We start from the raw sequence: 22,506 nt of genomic DNA, 5'->3' as shown, positions 1-22,506 counted from the left end.
ATGTAACTTTCTCCAGTGAAAAGCCATGTACACCAGGCTGCGTATGGGAGAGGGGGCGTCGGGAGAAGGAGCTCATGTTAGCTATTTGAGGATCTGTTACTATCGAAGGGTATGTATCTATAAAAATATATATATATATATATATATATATATATATATATATATATATATATATATATATATATATATATATATATATATATATATATATATATATATATATATATGTGTCAAGAAAAATAAACATATGCATAGCAATGTCAAAATGACTTGCTCTGTATATTTTCAGTCTTTTGTCACTTCTTTTGAATGCTTTAAGTTTCAAAAGGCTTGGAGCTAAAAGTGAGCTAAATGGTTTCTGTTTGAAAACCCCAATATTTTATATACAGATGGTATAAAAAACCTTCCAAGTAGACAACAGGAAAAGACAGTTCAGAGAAAGGATTGTTGGCATTTTCTTGAAGTGTCTTGAAAAACTAAGCGGGTGATTTGGATTAAAAAATTTGCTGTATACCCATACCCTAGGGTTCTTTTAAAGGGAACATGTCAGGTCCCATATGCGTTCTATCCTACAAGCAGGGTTTGTGTGGCTTAGAAACACCTTCCTAACCATCCCTGTGTTGTAATATTGTGTAATATGAATGTATAAAAAAAGTTGTATTACTTGCATGTTCCCTATGTAAATGAGCAGAGAGTCTAGTCCCCTGGGCGTTACTTCGCCCCATGGGCGTGATACTATGGATTTACATGAGCAACGTCACCTTTACCGCTTAGAAATCCCACGCGTGCGCGCTTTTCATTCGCGCAGCCTTCTTAGCCGGGTGCACCTTTATAAATATGTCCTCTCTCTTTGGTCTTTGGTTCCGCAGTGTACTTGAGCCAGGTTAGAGGTTTCTGGTCATGCACAGAGCGTGTCTAAAGCCGGAAAGCAAACACCCGACACAGCGCAACACTGGAACCTGTAACTGTGATGTCGCTCATGTAAATCCATAGTATCACGCCCATGGGTCGAAGCCACGCCCAGAGGACTAGATCCTCTGCTCATTTACATAAGGAACACGTAAGTTATAAAACTTTTTTTTATACATTCATTTTACACATTATTACAACACAGGGATGGGTAGGGAGGGGTTTCTAGGCCACACATCACCCTGCTTGTAGGTTACAAGGCATATGGGACCTGACAGGCTCCCTTTTAATGCTTTTAATCTTCTACAATCATCATTATTTATTTAATTTTTTTTGGTGATTTTTGTTTGTTTCTGTTTTTAGGTTAGCTGGAAAGAATCATCAAACAGCAATTCTATTCTGAAGTCTGGGGATATTTCAAATGATATTTTGGATAAATTTGCAAGGCCTTTCACTCATAATTTCAACTTGTCCAATGACGCACCTAAATATAATTTCAATGGATTGTCAAATAATGAGAAGAAGCTCGAATTTAATGCAGTGCAGAACTTAACGTATGTAAGCCACTTTGGTGGTCAGGTTGACAAAGCTGTGTTCCTTAAAGAAAAGTTGCCTTCACCTTCCGACGGATGTACTTTGTTATCAAAACTAGATGGAGAAACTAAGAAGCTGAATGGCCTCCAAACTGAATCTGCGCTGTCTCCCAAAAGAAGCCTTTATTCTAAAGAAGGTTCAGCTAGTGAATTATTCTCCAAAGCCAGTCCCGAATTGTGCAATCAAGCAATGTCTTTGAGTGATCGCAAACCGTGCCATAACTCAGAATCTGCTTCTAGTAAGAGCATGTTCTTCAGCAGAATGAAAGTATCACTTCATTCTGAGTCACATAACGTCTCCGAGACACACTCATGTGCAAATGTGAAGGACAACCCTCTTTCATCACCAACTTTTACAGATTCCCAGACTCCGTTTCAGTCGTCTGTAGTACCAGTGGATAGAAGGAACATTGAACCAATTTATGCTGAAAGTACTAAAAGAAAAGGTGTTCAGAGCAAGAGGACAAAAACTGTGATGCAAACAGAAAAAACTAATTTGAAGCAAGATGAAAATGGCACCAAAGTGAACCAGTGTGTGAACATTGAGAGCATATTGCAGGAGTCTACCACACATGTGGCAGCTAGGATAACTGTCATGGCTGCACACACAGAAGAAGACAACCGGACAATCTACCTAAGTAGCCCTGACTCCGCAGTTGGGGTTGAATGGACATGTGGTAGTCCTTCTGTAGAGAATGCAAATCTCTCGCCTACGTTTCTCTGGGCAGAACGGAACCATGGAAAAGGTATGGATGTCCATAAAAAGTATCCGGCTTCCTTATCGCAGAAATACCAGTGTAGTTCCAGTCTGGTTGCACCATCAAATAAAACTACCAAATTTGAGAATTTTTCTACTTCCAAATCCTTATCCCCAACACACACTACCGGGATATTCTCCTCAACGTCTCATAAAAAAGAACCCTTGGATCTGAATGACAGGTGTCTAACTGGAGACCGTAGGCAGCGGATCACACACACAACATGGAGCCAGCAGTGCAGGATTGATGAAGAAGAGGAGGAGGAGACCTCACCTCCTCCATCACAACCACAAACAACTGCCATAAGCAATGGACCTCCTGGTCCACCCATCTATATTTCTAAAGAAAGAGACACTTTAGATGAACAGAGGGGCCAAAAAGGCATGAGCAAATCTGTTTCCTGCCCGGGTGAACTGTTAAACGCAAGTACTGACATTGAAGGCTCCTCTGAACCGCCACCTCCTCCTCCAAAAAAACAGACCAGGTATGAACTATTTGTGACTTAATTGCACTCTTTCATTCTAAAATTCCTGAATCATTTCTCTAATACAGGATGCTTTCATTAGATTGGATACTTATAGGATTTAGCATGGGATACACCTCATCTGACAGATCAGTGATTATGAAGAGGAAGTGATCATAGGAAAATGAATGTGTGGTCATAAAGTTTTTGTTTTTTTTTAATGTAAATAATTTCCCTTTAAACCAAGCAAGGGCTACCGCCGGTGTGCTATTTGATTAACATGGGCACACCATGGTGCTTTACATAATGAAACCATTCTACCACTATAGTGAATAAATGATGTGCACTGTAACAGTGCACACTTATGGCTTAGGGCACCTTTTTTACATCTATAGGTCAGTATGGCCTAGTAGGGTGAATTCATTGTCGATCTATAAAAATGCCCAAATTAATAATATTTAAATGCAGACTTCTGGTTCATCACATGCTTGTAGCTTCATGGGACCCTTCTGCCTTTAGAGCGTTGGCTTCCGGAGTTAAGGAAAATGTAGATGGTGATCTGCATACAGTTGATGGAAAATAGATGTCCGTTGTTTTCTCCCACAGTATTCATTACAAAGTGTTTTTCCGGTCTTTGCTAGTAAATGGTCTATAATCACAAGGCAGATGAAAGTTCAGTGCAATGGAATGTCCCCTGTACTAGTCTGCATTGCTTATAGCCCCGGGTTGTATCATGCTTAGTTTTTCTTTTCTCCCTAATTACAAGAACATACTAGTCTGATAGGTTACGGCTGTGCCAAGAATCTGGAAGCTACGCTGTGAAAAGAAATGTTCTTAGCTCTATTTAATAAGTTTTCTGCCCACATGGGGACCTAACTGAGACAGTGGTTAAAGCTCCCTGCGAAAGGCCAATAAACTCTTCCTATTACTGGGAACTGATGTTTGACATATGCTTTTGCAGGGCATTGCAGCTTGGGTATCTATGTTTATGACCACAGCAACGAACTGTCACTATGAGTGGGCGTAACCATGGATACCTAAGCTGCAATGCCCTGCACATCAGGTAAGAGACATGGCTATATCAGGAGAACTATAGTACATTTCTAATTGGAGGCATTTGCTAATATGATTACACCTACATATTGGGATAGGACCTAGGAGATGAGAATACCTCTTTAAGTACTGATGGGTAGAACCCTGCCGCGGCCACTAAACGTTATAATTGAGCTGCCATGTGTCACATCCTGTCACTGCCAGAGCTAGTAACATCTGATTGGTGGAGTGCCAGTTGTGGTATTCCCCTCCGATTTGATATTAATGACTTATCCGAACACTAGATCATCAATAACATAGTAATGTAAAACCCCTTAAAGTGGCCGTACACATTAGATGTTTGGGGAGAGTTATTGTGGCGCCCCTGAGGCTTCCGTCGCCACAGGAACATTACACCCCAGCCAGAGGTGTGATGTCCCATCCTGGGTAAGGAAAGGAGTAAACGCCGGTCCACAGGCAAATTTGCACTACACAATTGTTGGGTACACACAGGGACAGTGGCAGCAACCCTCCCATGCTGCATGCTGGGAGGGGCCGTAAGACCCATCCCTGCTCCCATAGGGTGGGAGCTTAGCAACTGGGGGGTGGGAGGAGCCACCCAAGAGCAGAGTAGACAAGGAAGGTCAAGAGTAGTCAGAGAGATGAAGTTGAAGTGGAGAGAGAAGGAAGGAGTGTGAGGAGGTCTGCGGGAGGCAGAGGAGAAGGAGAGGCAGTAGGAAAGAGCTCTAGTCAGTCAGGAGCAAGAAGAAGAAAGCGACGCTTCCTGGTGAAGACCCTGGGGCCCAGTAGGTCCAGGTGACACAAAGTAGAGAACAGAAGGGATTCCAGGGCCACAGATGGCTTTCAGGCTCGTGGCCTGTTCCACAGAAACATCGGTGGAGGGATCAAGCTGCACACAGGGGACAGTCCCTAGAAACTGGAGGAGGAGAAGTCAACTCCAAAAGTAAAAACCGAGGCCCAGGGAAGTTGCAAACTCCCCGGGCCACAACCCACAGCAGAACCTCTGGAAAGGGGGTAAAACTACCGACAGGCATGCCCCTGGCCCGGAGGCTGTAGTGGAGGCCAAGCCAGGTTCAGCCAACAAGGGTGAGGCTCAGAAGTCAGCTGAAGAAAGGAACACAGTAGAGGGGTGCACCGGCTTTTATTCCAGGATCTACCCGGGATCGGCGGAGGTCCCTGACAGTGGGTCCTAGCAGTCCAAAGGCACCTGCGCGCCACAACCAGGAATTGTGAGTAAAGATCTTGAAACTGCACCCCCTGGTGTCGCCTCCCTTACTACGCACCATAGACAGTTACAAGCACCAACTGTTGCCCCGGGGCACCGCTCCACCTGTGGGGAGCAGGAACACCATTGCTGCCGTTCCATCACCCCGGAGGCCTCATACAGCAGCGGCTTAATAGCCGCAAACCACAGGTGGCGTCTCGAAAATTATAAACTGTAATCACCCCCAAGTCACCAGCCATATTAATTGACCCCACCAGGGTACGGAGTCGGGCCCCGCCACCACTGACGATCCCCCGGACTAGTCCGGCTCGGCACCGGGTGTCCCATAGCCCTGGGGTGGGCGAGTCATTATCCTGATCCTTATATCCTCTAATAATGTTGGGAGGCCCATGCACATCATATGGGAGGCAATTTTGGACAATTTAATGTGACAATCTTCTGATCTATATAAAGCCTGTTGTAAAATGTAGGCCTTGGCTACACTGTAACTCTTTGTGACTCTACAGGTGGATTTGGACTATAAGTATATACACAGAGTTGTATGCAACTGGGTGAACTACAGCGGCCATATAATATTTAAAGTCAGTCAGTAGTACAAAAAGTCACAGCGTAGCCCAGGCCTAAACTTTACGTCTAATCAGCAGTTAATGTCCGTATTTTTTTTTTCCTCTTAATCTATGAGTTAGTAAAGTAGGTATTTCCCATAAATCCTTTCTAGCTTTGGCCTTACACTTTATGCAGTCGGATGAGTAGAGCGAATGTAATGCCAGTTATGTAACCCGTTTATACCTAATCGTCGCACTCCACTTTTCCTTTCCACCAGAAACTGTTCATGCCGGTTAACTCTATAATGCTGTGTAATTGGAAAAAGGTCACTTCACCGTAATGTATAATCACCAGCAGCGTATAGCCTGGTGATTACATGGTGGCATGGGCCCCCTGACAGTATGTTTATAGGTGTTTCAAGTTTAAGCTGTGGCATTGAGCGGTGCCAAATTCAGTATGGGGAATGAAGGGTTAATTCCCTTCATGTGGTAACACGAGCAGGCTGCTGTGATTGGTCAGCCTGCTGCGTGGTGGTAATGGAAGTTGTTATGATGGGAATTTATGGGGTTAATCTGCCCCCTGTGAGTAACGCGAGCAGGCTGTGTGATTGGTCAGCATGCTGCGCGCCAATTTTAAAGTCTGTCATTGGTGGACAGAGGTAAATATGCAGGAGACTTGCCTTTATAAGGAGCCAGCTGTGAGCCAGCTGTGTCAGTTTCCAGCTGTGAAGAAAGAAGAATCCAGATGGAGTCCCTCCTGGAGAAGATGATGGCTCGGGTCGGCGCAGCGGACGGCGAGGAGTGGCTGAAGAGGTGTCTGGCGCCGGTGAACGAAGCCGCCGAAGTGGTCCTGGATCCAGCTTCGGATCTCGCCGGCGTTCCTGCGCGGAGGGAAGAACTTCTGCGGCCCGGAGAAGGAGAAGACGTCCGGAGATCCCTGCGGAAGAAGAGGAAGAAGAGCGACGTCTACTCACCGCCTGCATCATGTTCTCAGCGGTCCGGCGGAGGGAGGAAGAGGTCGGCATCGGCTCGCGGTCGGCGCGGCGATGGGAGGAAGACGCCGGAGACATCGCGAGAGGCGGGAGTTCCGGCGAGAGGAGGGTCCGGAGCATCGCGAGACCGCCCAAGAAGCCGACGAGATTTGGCCGCGTCATCAGGGCGCGACTCCCAGAAGGCTCGGCGGGCGATTTATCCCGGAAGTCGCCGTCGGGAGTTCCGCTCCGGCTGTTGTGGCCGGGTATAGCGGAGATCCTGGGTCGCTCACGGGCCTGTACGCGCCGCCAGCCCCATTGCAAAAGAGCTCAGCTGGGGCTTTGGCGGCGGCGACACAGGTCTGGAGCTCGACAGAAGAATCCGAAGAGGACGTCGCAGCGAGCGGAGGTCGTCAACCCCAGTACAGCGCGTTGGATGGACCCGGGAGCGGAGGACATGGTGAGAGCCCCCTTGCTGGAGCACCCAATGTTAATTGTGTAAAGGACATGGTCATTAGGACTTAGTCTGAACTGCTTGGGGGCCATGTAGTGCTACCCCAGGCACCTGTTGCTGAAGTTTCTATTCAGGACAGGTTCCCTGGGGTGGCAGAGTCTCATTTAAAGGAAGCACTGACATGTGATGTTTCCCCTTTGGGTTTTCATCTCAGTGCTTCCCTTAAGGAAAAGATTTGGAGACAAGAATATGTAGAGATCTTTTCTCTGTTACCGGTTGCTAGGGAACTGCAGCATAAAGTGGAGAAATTGGATGGAAAACAAGAGGTTGAGTCAGAACGAAAGAAAAATTTTAAATCATTTTATTCATGGTTACAGGCTTTCTCCATTTATGCTGCAGTTCTTGGGGAGAAGTTTCCTAAATTGTGTAGTGGTTTGTTTCAGCACCAAGATTGTATTCTGGAGGCTTATCGTAATTTCGGTGGCTTAGCGTGGCTGAATTACGATGAGTCTTTCAGGCAGAAGTTGGCGGTTCACCCTGCTGTCAAGTGGGGTGTTAAAGATGTCGGTTTATGGCTGAATTTAATGCTGCCTCAGCGACAGAACCCTCACAGACAGCAGGTGAATGTCAATTCAAAAAGGGGGGTGTGCTTTGCATTCAATGAGTCCTCGTGCAAGTGGCAGGGTACCTGTCGCTTTCGCCATGAGTGCTCGTTTTGTGGCGGGGCTCACCCCTTGTTTAAATGTTTTAAAAAGCATGGTCAGTCCACGGTACAGCCATCTGGTGTTAGGGAGCAGTTTTTCAAAGGCTCAGACTCCAGTGAGCCTGGAAGGAATGCTCCCGTGGCTAGACCGTTTTCCAGACAGGCCGAAGGCGGCTCTGGTTCTTAGTGGGTTTCAGGCAGGTTTTCCTGTACCTTCTTTTGAAGGTATAGGTTGTAATGTAACTAGGAATTTACAATCAGTTGATAGCCATAAGGAGGTTGTCAGGGCACATATTGAAAAAGAGCTCTTGTTAGGCAGGGTGTCTGGTCCTTTTGAATTTCCTCCGTTTACAAATTTTAGGATATCACCTTTGGGGGTTGTCCCCAAGAAGGAGGTTAATTCTTTTAGGATCATACATCACCTGTCTTATCCAGCAGGTAGCTCACTGAATGATGCTATTGATCCTAATACATCTTCGGTGAGTTACACATCCTTTGATGAGGCTGTGGATTTGCTACGGAAGTTTGGCCCGGATTGTTTCCTGGCCAAATCTGATATCAAGTCTGCCTTCCGGCTTCTGCCAATTAACCCCTTGGGTTTTAATTCTTTGGGTTTTTGTTTTGAGGGCTCTTTTTATTTTGACAGGTGCCTCCCTATGGGTTTTTCTTTATCATGTTATTATTTTGAGTCCTTTTCCACGTTTTTGCATTGGTCAGTTCAAGAGGGGTTTTCAGAGGGGGGTATGTTACATTATTTGGACGATTTCCTTTTTGTTGGTAGGTCAGGACGTTGTTTGCAATTGCTAAATAAAGTTTTGGGTTTGATGAAGTTTTTTGGGGTGCCATTAGCTCAGGATAAAACAGTTTTCCCTTGTACGGAGCTTGAGTTTTTAGGGATTGTTCTGGATTCACAAAAAATGGAATTGAGACTCCCTGGCCAGAAGATTACGAAGTTAAAAGGCTGTATTGCGAGTTTTTTAGTGAAGAAAAAGTGTACCCTGCGAGAGCTCCAATCTCTGCTGGGTGGTTTGAACTTTGCATTAAGAATTCTGCCAATGGGGAGAGTGTTTTCCAGACGTTTGTATGATGCAACTAAGGGTGTTAGGTGTTCAGGTTCACACATTAGAATTTCGTGTGAGATGAGGAAGGATTTAAGAGTTTGGTATGAATTTTTAGAAAGTTTCAACGGGATTAGCTGCGTTCAACAGGATTTTATGTTGTCTCAGGATCTCCTTTGGTTTACAGGGGTGTCTAAGGAAGTGGGGTTCGGTACGATTTTTCGTACACACTGGTGCTTTTCTTCATGGCCTTCATCTTGGTTGTCGGAAGGTTTGCTGGAGAAGCAGGTGTTATTGGAGCTTTTTCCGGTTTTTGTTTCAGTGCATATTTGGGGTAAGGAACTAGCGAATAGGAGGATTATACTCATATCGCATTGTCAAGGTTTGGTTTTTGCTTTGAACACCTTGGTGGTGAAGTGTAGGTTTCTGGGTGGTGTATTGCGCAGATTGGTTCTATTGTGTCTGAAGTGGAATATTTGGTTGAAGGCTCGTTTTGCTCCTGAGTGCAATAGTGCTTCCGTTTTTTACCTCTCTTCTCAGCGGTTAGAGGAATTCAGGAAGAGTTCAGGAAAGATGGATCCCCTTTTGACTGCATGCCCGTCCCAGTTGTGGGAGGCAATTTTGGATTAGTAGCAGATTCCATTAAAAATTCTATTGCACCAGGGACTTGGAAGGCATACTCTGCTGCTTGGTCGGCATGGAATCAATTTTGTGATTCCAGGAATCTGGTTCCCCGCAAGTGTGATGTGTCGACAGCACTTGGTTTTTTGAATTTTTATGTTGGTTTAGGTTATCGTTATAATTTTTTGTATAAAACATTTTGTGGAATTTCTTTTTTCTTAAAATTATATGGTGAGGAGTCTCTATTAAGCTTATTTGTGGTTCGGCAGGCGCTAAAGGGTTGTAAAAAAGGTTGTGTTGTGCCTGATCGCCGCAGGCCTATATCCGTGAATCTTTTAGAAAGATTATGGTTTATGTTGAGTGAAGTTTGTTTTAACAATTTTGAGTTATGTTTATTTCGTGCAGCTTTTGTGCTTTGTTTCTTCGCAGCACTCAGAATTAGTGAGTTGTTGTCCCATAGTCGGTACAACACCTCGGGTTTATATAGAAAGGATGTTTATGTTTCTGACTCTTGTGCGGTGTTATTTATTAGTAGGTCCAAAATGGATCAACTTGGTAAAGGGTGTTCTGTGAAGTTGCGTCCTTTATGGGATTCATGTATATGCCCCGTCACCAATTTATGTAAATGGCTTACTGTACGGGGGGATACCCCGGGTTTGTTGTTTTTACATGTAGACGGTTCGCCTGCCACTAAGTTTCAATTTAATGCAATATTAAAAAAATGTATGGTTAAGTTGCAGCTAGATAGCTCCAACTTCTCATCACATTCTTTTCGGATCGGGGCGGCAACCGAGGCAGCAAGAGCTGGCCTGACGGGAAAAAGAATTGGTAAAATTGGCAGATGGGCGTCAAAACGCTATCAGTTGTATATACGCCCGAATTTATTATAATTAATTTATTCTGTCTCTCTCCAATTCTAGGCCCAATGGTGATTTGGCTTGTAGGCCATTCGTTTATACACTGGGCGCAGAGGAGAGCGGCTTGTAGAAGTTACACAGAAAACTTATCTTTTCAGTATGAACTGATAAATGTTTTTTGGTACGGTATAAGGGGTCTGAAATTTTCTAATTTACTTGGCACCTTAAAAGGTATGCTGTTGACTCATCCGTATCCTGACCTTATAATTTTACACATTGGAGGGAATGACTTGGGTAAAATAAAGACTTTGGACTTGTTATCTAATTTCCGCAGAGATTTTGCGTTATTAAAGAATCTTTTTCCTTATTCAGCATTGATTTTTTCTGAAATTGTTCCGAGACTGGTTTGGAATGGCCAGCTTGCCTTTTTGGAAAAAATAAGGAAACGTGTCAATCGCGACATGGCAAAATTTTTTGTTAGTTTGGGCGACTTCTCATATCGCCATAGTGATCTGGAAGGTTTTACGGTTGGCCTGTACAGGTCTGATGGGGTACATCTCTCTGACGTTGGTCTGGACATTTTTAATGTGGGTATCCAGAATATGATAGAAAAATGGCTGCGGTGTTTGGGGGGGGCCTCGTATTGTTAATACTCGGCCGTTTGGGAAAAAATCGCCCAACTATGTTGGGTGGATTGTGGTTTTATAAGTGGTTAATGGTACTTTATGGTGGTATTTATGGAATTTTATGGTTATTGAATTTCAATAATATGGTGAATTTAATTTATCAAGTTACCAATAATAAAACACCACGGACATTTTTATCCAAATGTCATGTGTCTGAGTATTTATTCTTTATTAATGGTAAGTTAATTGGTTATAGTGGGCTTTATGCTACCATGGGGTGTGTGACTTTGTCTGATAGCAATTATCATCGCCCTCCTTCCAGCACTCAGCACAACATTCCTTAAAGGCATTGTGCAGCTTGATGGCTTTCTAACTACACACCACATACAAGTGTGTGACTTGATAGCTCCTGTCATTGACCTGTGTCATAAGATGAATGGGATCATTGACTCTGGACACACAAAAGGTTGTCTGTTAGGTTAGATCAACACATGACTGTGAACATTATCTCTGTTTCTCACATCCCTTCCAGCCAAGATGGTGATACCTCCTTAAAATACCTCTACTTGGAGAGAAAACGTTCTTTCAAGTTTATATGATCTTTCACTTGTCTGATGTGACTATGCATAATGTACGAGAGATTCCCTGCTGGCGGTAGTGGACAAAGAATATATACTGATGCGCTAATCCTGGTCACAGCCAGTAATTAACTTTTATTAATGATGTGTGCTAAGAGTCTGCTCTATATGCTAATGACAATTCAATGGGGGATGGTGAACACTCATTTTCTCATCTGCTAGGCCAGATAGTCAATAAAAGGTTGGGTTTTAGTCAAGAAGACGAAGGATGGATATACATTGCATGGGCAGACTACTATTTTCACTACAAACCATTTTCCTTGGGTCTAATTCTCTGTACCCCCACCCTAATCAGTTGTTGGAAGGGTTTGGGGTGCTTAAATGGGTTGTTCACTATTGTAGTAACCATTATTAATGGCCCTAGGGTGCTTTTATATGAAAAAAATCAAAATTTGCCTCTCTGATCAGTCATATTTTCCCCACCCGTTTTGTGCTATTACATCATAAGGCCACTGATTGTCTGCAGCCTACTTTCCGAGATGAAGTGGGGGGAGGGGGGTTTTGATGCACCCTTGGGGTCTTGGGGGACACGTCACCGGGCCGGTGTCGGTTCGGGTTGCCACAGCAGCCTGGCCCGGTTCCGTGACTCCCGTTGGTGTCAATAAATATGGGGATGATGGGAGTAGTTAATAGTGACTACACCTGTGGTATGCGGCCAATATGGGAGCTGCCGCTGTGGGTGTTTGCTCTTCTAGGGCCGATGGTGACGCAACTTGGGTGTTGCTGCTCTCCACAGGTAGAACTAGGCCCCAGGGAGGATTGTAGGAGTAGTAGTCGCCTATGGCACAGGGGCACAATGGTCAGGGCGCTGGCAATGATGGGACGACACAGAGGGCACAGTTCAAGTTCTTTTTACTCACTGAAGTCACTCTGCCCTTGGTGTGTCACATCCCACTGTCCCTCTGTGATGGACCTCAGCCGATCCCAGATAGTTCGGAGGTCAAGGCTGGTGTTTCCTTCTGTACCTTCCCTTTGACGGTTTCCCTCCACCCCCGCTCCTAGGCCGTGGAATGGGTTCCGGGTGCCTGCTGCACTCCCGCAAACCCTAGGATTCCCCTTCTTTCTAAGAACCCAGGTCAGCTCCAGACCACGGGCCCCTTGCTGTCCTTGTCACTTCTCACTGCGGTCTCTTCCTGAATGTGACCTGACGCTTATTGTGCCTGGAGCGAACTGAATGTGTAAGATGGTTCCTAAATTTCCCCTGCAGGTGCCCCGCCTCCTGGATTGCTGAACTGTTGGGCAAGAGGTCCCATACCTCGTGATGTCCACCCCAGCACCTACCCTAGCCCAGTCCCAGTGGGAGAGCTCCCGTGTTGTGTTGGATGTGTTGCATTGGTTGGTGGTTTACCGGCGATGACCTACTCCCGTATCCGAAATGAATACTGCACCTCGGGTGAGGTTCAGTACCCTGTGGTGCCTGAAGCCTCAGGGGCACCACAGTTCCTTTTCCTGAAGGCTTGTTCAAAGTTTTTGACTGTCATCAGAGCGGAAAATGCCTGCAGAATGGTCGGCTCACTTCTTGTAACAGCTTTGTGTCTTTTCAAATCTGATGTTATAACTGTGCATACGCATAGAAAGTGTATTAGGAGTGCTTTTTCGGGTGGGTTTTAGAATGAAAAAGATGTTGTTTGCACATACCCTTATGTTCCTGGCTTATCCAAAAAAAAAAAAATTCAAAAGTGGCGCAACTAGAGTCCTGTTGGCTGCAGTGGAAAATTTTAACATGGGCCTTCAGCAGCATGTTGGCCAGATGTATGGGCCCTGTAATAATGTCCTCCAATCTGGCCATCAACCTGTAATGTGCCCCATCCTGGCCTTTGTCTGTCACCCCCTCCTGGCACCTGTCCTTTAATGTCCCTCATCCTGGACCTTTTCCTGTAATAATGTCCCTTTGGTGTAACAATGTCCCCTGATTTGGGCCCCTTCCTGTACTAATGTCCCCATCCTGGGGATCTCATCAGACACCTCTTTTAAAGACAATAATAAAGTTTTCTTCTTTCCTCGACCCCGGCTCTTACGACAAGCAGCGTCCTCTTCCTCCTCCATAGCTGTCATAGGGGCACGCAAACATCAGCTGCCAGCCTGATGATGGGTGGTGTGTATAGTTGTGCAGAGACACATTCAGCTGCATTGGTGGACCCTCTGACTTCACTCTTTGTGACCACTATTGTTAAGCTTTAAATCTTACAAATGTGGATAAAACCTTTTAGGCTAGGTTCACATTTCCGTTGTTTTGCATCCGTCACATGCGTTGCTTGACGCATGTGACTGATGCGTTGTACAACGGATGACAAAGAACAGAAATCATTGTCGGACTCCGTTGTGTGCGGGGGGCGGAGCGCGAGGGGAGCGGAGCCGAGCGGGGCCGTGGCGCTGAGGACGTCAGTCCTGCGGGGACTGCAGGGCTGGGGACAAGTGTGTGTGTGTGTGTGTGTACACATGCGGAGGGCGGGAGGGGGCAGAGCCGAGCGGGTAAGTGTCGGCCCCCTTGCACTCGTATCCAGGGTAAATATCGGGTAACTAAAAGCAAAGCACTTTTTGCTTGGTTACCCAATATTTATCTTGGATACCAGCGTATGCTGCTTAGCGCTGGCTCCCTGCACACCTAACCACTGTAAATATCGGGTAACTAACCAAATTGCTTGGTTACCCGATGTGTATCCTGGTTACGGGTGCAGGGAGCCAGAGAGTGCATGCGCAGCGAAATCCTACGGATTGCGCTGCTCAAAAAACGTTACAGGCTGCGTTGCTCCCGCCCGGCGGTCAGTTAAAAAATGACTGACCGTGACGCAGCGGATGCAATGCAGCATCATCAGTCGCAATCCGTCACTAATAGAAGTCTATGGGGAAAAACAGGATGCCTGCAAAATATTTTGCAGGATACCGTAATTCCTCAAGGCGACGGATTGTGACTGATGCAAAACAACGGAAGTGTGAACCTAGCCTTATAGTAAAATAAAGTTCGTTCTCCAAATTGTGAGGTGTCACTCAGCCCAAAGCATGTGAATGATCTAAATGACATGTGCTAGCCTGGACAACCCCTTTTATTGGGTGATTTACTTGTGTTGACTATACGGACTGGGGTAGATTGGCACTGTATGGGTAACTATTTGCAGAAGAATTTGTACAGATGGTTAAGCATCCTTTTTTGCCTTGTGTTTCACTCTCTTCAATCATATGAGTCGTATTGAGACACCATGGGCTGCTATGGAGATGGTATGTGTCTTATACACACTTTTCCTGGCACGGACTGAGTAACATTTATCAAAGGCAGAACCTGTTCCAGTTATAGGGTTCAGGCTGTGTTTTTGTTCCAGAAGACTTCAAAGCCTTACATGGCATTTGTTTTCTAATTCCCAGTAGCAGAGCGCTTGGAGGAACTGGGAGTTATGCAAAGAATTCATTGTGTCCTTGAATCCGGAGACAGTCTCATAATGACCTGCTACCTTCTATGTAGACGGTGCTTGCCATCTCTTCCCATAGCCTCTGTGGCGAGGGCATGGTGGTTGGCCTACTCTGTGCCCTCCATTACTCTAAATGCTAATCAATTTGCAGCTTAAAAAAGCATCATCTTTACAGCCCAAAAGCTAAAGAGGAGACCCCGAGATAACCAAGCATAGACTTCCAATGCCTGGCATATAAATATAGAACGGAGAAGAATGGGGTTAATGATTGTTAATGCTCCAAGGAGAGCAAACATTCACCATCACAATGTCTTCTTTCAGAAACATTCCTGTTAATTATGCCCGGACGAGGTTGTCTTTCCACATTTCTGCCGAGATCCAAGCTTTTATCTTTTGTTTTGTACCTGTTCCAAGTCTAATCACCCAGAAATATGTACGTCGTTAGCCAAGCACAGCTTCAGCTTAGTGGAGGATCTGACGGATATGAAAGGTGTTGTGTCTGAGGATCCTCACCTGTGCACTGCCATGTATGATGGCGTATGGGTGCCAATAGGGATTGCATAGGATACTTGTTCAGACACTTTACGTGTGTGTGTGTGTGTGTTTATCTGCTTCTAAACAGTACTTCAGATATAATTGGAATTCAGCCCCTAACACCAGGATATTTAAAGGGTTAATCCAATTTTCTAGAGTAATATCTTTTATGTTCACAAAGTAATATTTAATTAAGGATAGGATATGTATTACTGTTATGGACTATGAGGTCCCCACAAATCCTGACAATGATGGGGTTGAAGCTCTGACTGTATATGGTGGCCCATTTTTTTAAGGTCCCATTCAGATAGACCATGATGCACGGCCGGTCCGCGGGTCTCTAAAACCAAACTTGATATCCTTATATGCATATATGATGCTATTAAGTATGTCAGGACACCTATAGCCAGTGTGTAAATCAGACTGGATTTCATGGACATTTGAATGAGGCATTAAGTACCCCAACTCAAACAAATATTGGATGCACTCGCCAAAATATCAACGGGATTAGCAGAGACTCTGTGTATGGAGGCGCCAACCAACTGATTGTAGATGGGTGTCCGATTTCAGACTGCCATTCAGATTAGACACTAGCAGAAATGTTTTGCATCATCTTATAGAGAGCATAAGAATGCTCTCCCGTTCAAGCACCTCTATGCATGGGAGAACCGGACAAGGTGGCTAAAGTAGCGTATGATGACCGCCATTTAATGTGTACGGGTGCCTTTTGTGGGGGAGCAGCACTGCAACCTCTTCTTTCTTCAAATCATGGCTTTTTAGAAATTGGCTCCCACCAATCAGAATATGTTGTCGGGATGTGATGTCGTATTCTAAAGATGAGTGCTTTCTGAGCAGACGATACATCTTTCTTTTGTGGGGGCTGTTTTTTGGGGGTTTTTTCCTGTTAATTTATTTAAAAGGAATCTGTCACCAGTTTTGACCTTTTTTTTTTTTTTTTTTAAATTGTTTAATATGGGCATACAGGTAATAGGATGCTGACAATAGTCTTACCTATGTCTCCATATTGTTATTGAAATATCATCTATCACTTTATGCTAATGAGTCCTTTGGTGCTATGGGGCATATGCTGAGCGAAAGATAACCCTGCCTCCGCACTTCATTAGGATACCGTAGTTTTTGCCGCCTAATGGCATCAGTCTGCTGGTGACATGAAGTTCCTAATCTGAAATTCCACACCTGTGCATTAAAGGTTCAAAGGAAGCAAAATAGAGATTTAAAACAGGAGAGTTATATTTAGGGTCCTGTTACACATAGCGACGTACCAGCGATCCAACCTGGCAGGGATCGCTGGAATGTCCCTACATGGTCGCTGTTGAGCTGTCAATCAGGCAGATCTCCACAGCGACCAGCCACCAGCGACCCGTGTAACGACGGCTCCTTGTACACTCAGAACCGGCGCTCGTTGGTCTACCGCTGTCAAACATGCCGATGCGTGCTGCACAGCGGGAGACCAATGAGCAAAAATTGGTCCTGATCGTTTTGTCACGAGCAGGGGCCCGCTCGCTGATGCTTGTCACACACAGCGATATTGCTGGTGAGGTCGCTGATACGTCACAAAACCTGTAACGTTTCAGCAATCTCGCTAGCGATCTCGCTGTGTGTGACGGGGGCTTTAGTCACCCGCGCAACTGACATACTACTTCCAGGTCCGCATGCATATTTACTGCTTCCCCCGCTCAGCATCTGTGATCTGGCTGTGGAGTGTAAAAATAATTGGAAAAAATTACTTGGGGGGGGTCCCCTGTATATTGATATCCAGCACAGATAAAGCAGACGGCTACAGGCTGCAGTGTGTGTTATCTTGGCTGTGTATCAAAAAATACGAGGGACCCCATGCGGCTTTTTTTTCTAATTTTGTAAATAAATAGTTTTTAAAAAACCTGAGTGCTGCCCCCCTAACTTTGATACCCAGCCAAATAAAGTGGACTGCTGGAGGCTGGTATTCACAGGCTGGGGAGGCCCATGGTACTTGATTGGGTGGGGTGGGCAGCCTAAAAATAGCCCGCAGCCTCCCAGACTTGTCACGTCCATTAGATGCAACAATTCTGGCACCTTACACCAGGGCTGTGGAGTCGGTAAGCCAAACCTTCGACTCCGACTCCGACTCCTCAAATTCTCTTGCACCGGCTCCGACTCCGGCTCCGACTCCGACTCCGACTCTGGCTCCTACATATATTGCTTATATAGTTAGGTGAAAAATTTATTGTAGTACATGAATATGTGTATGTGAACATCAGACATTTAATAATTTTTATGATACAATAATCAAGATATTTGGATAGAACATAAAATATATTTATTGGAATACAACTTTAGAACACAAAAAACTGTAATAAATTGTAAATATGTAATACACTATGTAATATACAGTAGATTACATATATATCTTGTGTGTGTATATACACTGTGTGTGTGTGTGTGTGTGTGTGTGTGTGTATATATATATATATATATATATATATATATATATATATATATATATATATATATATATATATATATATATATATAACATATTTACAATTTATTAGTTTTTTGTGTTCTAAAGTTGTATTCCAATAAATATTTTATGTTCTATCCAAATATCTTGATTATTGTGTCATAAAAACAATTAAATGTCTGATGTTCACATTGTACTACAATAAATGTTTCACTTAAATATAAGCATTATACTAAATGTTATTATTTAGTAAAATATTCAGCACATTCTGCATTGCACTCCTGTCCCCAATTTATTATATATTTTAGGAGTCGGAGTCTGTGCATTTTATACAGACTCCGACTCCGACTCCACCAAAATGAGCTCCGACTCAGACTCCACGACTCCGACTCCACAGCCCTGCCTTACACAGCTCACCCTGATTGCCCTGGTGGTACTGTGACAATTAAGGTGTTACATATACATACGGTGTGTGTGTGTATGTATATACATATATGTATATGTGTGTATATGTATGTGTGTGTGTGTGTGTGTATATGTATGTATGTGTGTGTGTGTATATGTATGTGTGTGTATGTGTGTGTGTGTGTGTATATATATTATATTATAGACAGCTGTGATTTTGTTAAATTCCCTCTACCCCCCCCCCCCAATTACTAACCCTGTAAGTAAAAAGAAATACACAAAGAAAATTCATTTATTTAAAAAATAAATAAAATACTGTGTATATAATACATGCATTTAAATGAATTTAATGTCCTTTTACTATGCATCGCTCTGCCCTGTTTTGTGTATATATTTGTGTTTCTTCAGATATTTTGTTATACCATGCCTGAGGAAGAGACTTGAGATGTCTCGAAAGCTTGTTTTATAACATCATATTTTTTTTTATTTTAGTTAGCCATTAAAAGGTATCACAACTACAAAGTTTTTAATTTTATTTCTCACTGAGAGAGCAATCAATCATTTTTCAACTGGCTAACACTGTACCAAAACCTTTTTTCTTTTAACTACAATAAATGCACACACGCGCTAGCTTTCTCCAGTTTATTAACACCCCCAGCTCCCACCCCCCCCCCCCAATCCCTGCAGGTCCAACATAATCCACAGGAGGCCCCACAACGGCCACGACTCTGCTACATCTGAGGTTGTTGTGCACGGTCACATTAGAAAACGTGACCGCTCACTGTGGTGTCGGTGACACACGGAAGGACCCTCAATGAGTTCACAGCTAGAAGCTCCCACTGTACTCCAGGTGTGATCTCAGGTGAACTGACCTCTGGTGAACCCATTGAATTATATGCCGGATTACCGGATCGGGCTACTGTATGTGCACATTCCCCCCCCCCCCCAACTTATTTATTTTCACATTCAACAACCAATTAGGTACCGGCAGTGTGACTGCAACCAATCACAGATGCTGTCACAGCAGGTGAGTGGGGAAGTAAAGAATATTCATGAGGGTTAATGAGCAGATCCGGAAGTACAGTAGTGTGTTAGCTGCGTGGAGGACTCAGTAAGTATAACTGCCCTGTTTTAATCTAGAGTTTGCTTATTTTTAAACTTTGGTGCACAGGTGCAGGATTTAAGAGTAGGAACTACACGTCACAGGCAGAATGTGACGATAATAGATTGCAAAAACTATGGTAATGAATTGCAGGGCTATCTTCCGGGGAGCATAGCCTGGAAGAACGCCTTAGCATAAAACCAATATCAGGTGCCTTTTTTGTTGAACTATTATCGCGGGCAGGGAGGGCGCTGCGCTCACCACACTCGGGTCCGGCGCTGCTGCTGCTGTTCGGTGGCTCGAGCGGTGGGCCGGATCCGGGGACTCGAGCGGCGCTCCTCGCCCGTGAGTGAAAGGGATGGTTTGGTGGGGTTTGGGATGTCGGTTTGTGTCGCCACCCACGGTATGTGGTGAGGTTGGGACACCACCGCTGCTCTGTACGGGGATCCCGGGAGCGTTGACAGGGAGCAGCTGGGATGGTTCTCTCCCCTCTGTGGGTAGGGGGAATTTTGGTGGTCCCGGGGCCCAGTGATGTTGACTGGAAGGTGGATGGCGGGGTCTGGCGAGATGCAGAGTCGCGGGGGGCAGCGCGGTGCCAGACGGCACAGTGGTACTCACTCAGCCAGTAACGTACACGGAGTCTCTGGTAAAACAAACGGCTGGATGGACGGGTCCCACAGGCGGCTGCGGTGTTTTTCCCCTGACTCCAGTTTGGTAGTGTAAGTCTTTTCCTGCACCTTCTTGTACGCTCCTCCTGTGCTCCGGTTTCCAGCTGGCTCCCCGGTTCGGTACCGGTGGGCCACCGCCCAACCCCGGCTACCTACGGTTCCACCAAGACGGTCTTCCCGGCTTCCGCAGACTGCCACTACAGTCTGCCTGACTGCTACACGAGGGCCCTAGGCTCCAACCTAGGCAGTCTGCTTCTGCCTCTCTACACACCTCCTCTCTCTTTCTCTGCCTGGACTTGTCTGCGTTGTTTCCTGCCTCAGACCAGCTAGACTCCTCGGTGGACGTGTCAATCTGCCTGACTCCGCCCACCTGGTGTGTTTGACTGAACCCGAGGGAGAAATCAGGTCTCACTGGGGATGACTGCTGTGACCTGGTGTGTGTGTGTGTGTGTGTGTGTGTGTGTTGTTACCTGTGGCCCCTGGCTAGTCCAGGGCGCCACACTATCATCTGTTATGAGCTATACAGGTAAGACTGTTGTCAGTATTCTATTACATGCCCATATTAACAGTTTAAAAAGGTCAAAGTGGTGACACTTTTAAGTCAATATTTAGCAAATGACACTGACAATTGTTAGTTTATGCACTTTTATCCAAGAACTAAAGGGGTTGTCTATGAGTAGAACTTTGTTTAGGGTGGAGAAGAGCACCACACTTGGCGTTCATGGACGGCTATTGATGCTGCAGCTTAGCCAATTGAGACGAGTGGTGCTGATCTGCAATACTGGATGCTGCCCATTTAACAAAGGTGGCAATGACACAGGAAAAAAAGTAGAGTCTTGTAAATGGCTCAACTCTTTATGGTTAGAAGTGGTCCAAATACCATATATTCTATCCAGATTATGCACGGAGGGGGGGGTCTGTTCTGTAGACCGACCATCAGTCACGGTGTGTCCGGTTATTGTAGTGTAGGTGCGGTATACGTTGTGTAATTCCAGTAGTTCTAATGTTTGCTTGTGTTGGGGAGGCACAATACTGATCGTTCTGCTTCATTTCAAAAGTGCATTTTTGTGGAAAGAGAAACCTGTTTTACTGCTCCCTAATTCATCTGTTAAGGGTAAAGAACCGGACGTGTCAATTTGTGCATCCTGCTTTGTCAGCGTTAATAATTTAGTGTTTTTCTGTATGTACAATGGCATCATTTTTATTCCCTATAGTAACACCAAAACCGTACCCAGGAATCTTTTCAGTGAATTTCTTTGCTAATTTGCAAAGCATTAAATACTTTGGAAAACAAAAAAAGACAAGTACTAGGAACAAAATAATAAAACTGTTACTCATGATGTTTTTTTGCTTTTATTGCGGTCCCAAGGCATCTGAAAATGAACAAGAGTAGCGGCGAGCTGGAGAAAATGAGCCTTGGATCAGTGGAGAGTCTTGGAGAATCGTTTAAGGCGACGAACATCAGCAGCTCCAATGTGCACATCAATGTCAGCTTCAGTACCGACTCTATGGACAGCCTGGACTCCAGGACATGTAGTGAAGGAGGTAATGGGACGGGCCTGTAGTAACTCTATGGGATGCTTTTTAAAAGGTTAGAATTTTGTGAATACCTACAGCAGAAGTCCTCCGGGAGCCACACATGGCTTGCGGGCCCATGTGTGGCTTGCGGGCGTTTTCCAGCTTGGTGCTTGAAAAGCAGGTCTACAGATGGTGACTCTTGTAACCTCACATAGAAGAGCAGATCTGAATGGAGGTAAGGTAGTAACCCCTGGATCTTGGTATACTGCACTGGTGGGATTTCTGTGGAAAAGCTTTGAATGATGTTAAGCCTTTAATTGGGGCTCTGGTTGTCACTACTGTCAGTGGGACAAGAGCTGGATGTGGCTCTCAAGGTCAGAAAGGTTGAGGAGCGCTGATCTCCAGGAATGGTGATGACTTGCTGGTTGGTGAGTGACTAACAGCTGGGACCCATACAAATCCTGAGTGGGGCTCTGCAGAGCCCCATGTCCATTTAGACAGGACTCTATGTTCTGGATTAGTTGGGATATCAGCAATCGGATCAGTCAGCAGATTATCACCTGCCATATTGTTAGGAATTTCCTTTAACTTATTTTAAAGGGGTATCTGCATCTCCATGATGTGATGGCATTTCTTTATCACTGGGGATCCAACATCTGGGACCCATGAGGCTCTTTAAAATGAAGATGCCTAAAAGCTTATTCAGTACTACATCTACGTGACAGTTTTCTGTCACTCGCTGCAGCATGACCCTATTTACTTGAACGGAGTGACCTGCAAAACCCTGCACACATGGGCGACTAGGAGCGCTGTTGCACAGATGAAATCTCTTATGATGGACACTACTTGGAAATAGTGCTGTAGTTTCTTCATTCTCAGGACTGATGGGTTCCCAGAGATCAGGTCCCCAGTGATTTATTAAAGGCGTTTTCTCAGTTAA

The 22,506-nt window shown here is 45.0% G+C and overlaps 1 protein-coding gene across 3 annotated transcripts in view; it reads left to right on the top strand.

The window, feature by feature from the left end:
• Positions 1 to 22,506, top strand: part of PRAG1 (PEAK1 related, kinase-activating pseudokinase 1) — a 59,390-nt gene that overhangs the window by 20,870 nt on the left and 16,014 nt on the right. For 2 of the 3 annotated variants that reach the window (XM_075352330.1, XM_075352325.1), the window contains exons 3-4: positions 1,273 to 2,744; positions 21,418 to 21,593. In XM_075352330.1, coding sequence (XP_075208445.1) covers positions 1,273 to 2,744; positions 21,418 to 21,593 — 1,648 coding nt within the window. Of the gene's footprint in view, positions 1 to 940; positions 1,061 to 1,272; positions 2,745 to 21,417; positions 21,594 to 22,506 lie in introns of those variants that run through there. The other variant, XM_075352338.1, reaches the window with a different exon arrangement.

This window comes from Anomaloglossus baeobatrachus, chromosome 1, assembly GCF_048569485.1.
Source record: "Anomaloglossus baeobatrachus isolate aAnoBae1 chromosome 1, aAnoBae1.hap1, whole genome shotgun sequence".
Lineage (NCBI taxonomy): Eukaryota > Metazoa > Chordata > Amphibia > Anura > Aromobatidae > Anomaloglossus > Anomaloglossus baeobatrachus.
The sequence above is the reverse complement of the archived record's forward strand: the minus strand, read 5'-3'. Positions and strand labels throughout refer to the sequence as shown.